This window comes from Anarhichas minor, unplaced genomic scaffold (genome assembly GCF_050575085.1).
Source record: "Anarhichas minor isolate MPS153535 unplaced genomic scaffold, ASM5057508v1 ptg000048l, whole genome shotgun sequence".
NCBI classification, from domain to species: domain Eukaryota; kingdom Metazoa; phylum Chordata; class Actinopteri; order Perciformes; family Anarhichadidae; genus Anarhichas; species Anarhichas minor.
The window spans coordinates 293,494-295,120 of NW_027466494.1; the positions used below are offsets into that span (position 1 = coordinate 293,494).

At 38.2% G+C, this 1,627-nt stretch overlaps 1 protein-coding gene across 1 annotated transcript; it reads left to right on the plus strand.

Moving 5' to 3' along the window:
* Positions 1 to 457: 457 nt before the first annotated feature.
* Positions 458 to 1,372, plus strand: LOC142971646 (olfactory receptor 6N2-like). The gene has a single exon (XM_076112238.1). The coding sequence runs from the start codon at positions 458 to 460 to the stop codon at positions 1,370 to 1,372; it is 915 nt and encodes a 304-aa protein (XP_075968353.1).
* The last annotated feature ends 255 nt before the right edge of the window (positions 1,373 to 1,627 follow it).

Sequence of the window (1,627 nt, forward strand, 5' to 3'; positions counted from 1 at the left end):
GCACATACAGGTCATTGATCAGGGCCTTGCACCAACCCTGCAACAGCTCTCAATGCAATGTTTTAAACAAATTGATGTTTTAGGAGGCGCAAAAACATATTAATAGAACACAGACTGACGCAAACAAAGTTTAACACCTATGGGTTCAGGCCTCTAGAGTATGATAAAGTTATTCAAATGCTAACAACTCCATGTGAAAGAGTTAATGAGATCCATGGAGGGTGAGGAAAGGTCATAAGATAGCTCATCGGACTCAAACAGTTCACTTTCTTATATCTGAAGATGAGCACACACCAAGTGCAGTCCGAGGTCAGGTATCTGTAAATGAATATGACAAATACATGTTCTATATTAATGCAATCCTCATAGTGAGACTTCTTTTCTCAGTGTATTCATTGATGCTTGTTACACAGTCTACCAGTCTTATGAAGTAAGGGTTTAAATGATGACACTTTCAATGGATGATGAATTTAATGTAACATATATAACTCTTGGTGGGTATGTGGAAATGGGAAAATACAGGTATTTTTATTTTTCTATTATGTTGACAGTATATATTCTAACAATCTGCTTTAATTGCACCATTGTGTACCTTATCTGGATACACAAGAACCTCCATGAGCCAATGTACATCTTCATTGCAGCTTTGCTACTGAACTCTATTGTTTACAACACTGCTATGTACCCAAAGATGTTAAGTGACTTTTTATCTGAAGAACAGCTCATATCATATTCAGCATGTCTCTTTCAGTTTTTTGTATATTACACCTTAAGTGCTTCAGATTTCTTCCTGTTGTCCGCCATGTCTTATGACAGGTATGTGGCGATATGTAAACCTCTGCGGTATGCAGCCATCATGAGAAGAAGCACAGTGACCAGTATTCTGGTTCTAGCTTGGCTTGTGCCTGCTGGTGAGATGGCAGTCTCAGTAACTCTGGTTACTAACTCAAAACTCTGTAATTCAGCTTTAAGAGCATTGTTTTGTAACAATTCACTTTACAAACTCTTCTGTGAGACTTCGAGAGCACTATCGGTATTTGATGTGCTGGCGCTGCTGAGCATGGCACTCTTCCCTTTGCTCTTCATACTGTTTACATACACCAGAATACTTATGATATCATATAGAAGTGGTAGAAATGTCAGGAAAAAAACTGCTCAGACTTGTTTACCCCACCTGATAGTTTTAATCTGCTTTTCATCTTTGTGTGGATATGATGTCATTGTAATTCAACTGGGATCTGATTTACATTTCATGACGACTTTACAAGCGTTTCTCTATTATCCTCTATTGAATCCAGTTATATACGGACTAAAGGTGAAAGAAATCTCTAAACACCTGAAGACGTTGTTCTGTGAAGCCAAAGTGATGTAATGTACTGAAAGTACTGATACAGTAATCGTGATGTTAATGATGCCAATGAGCACTTATTGCTCCTGGGACATGAATCCAGAGATGTGAATGTTCAGACCTTTAGGAAGGAAGAACAATCCTCTTAACTGTTCGTCATGGAAACAGAACAATGCAATGATTTCTTAATGTGCTGCAGTTATTCAACAATAAGTCTTCGTTACTGTCAACTGCAGCTTTGTAAGTCAGTCATGTGCAATCCAAAGAGGGAGCGTGTCA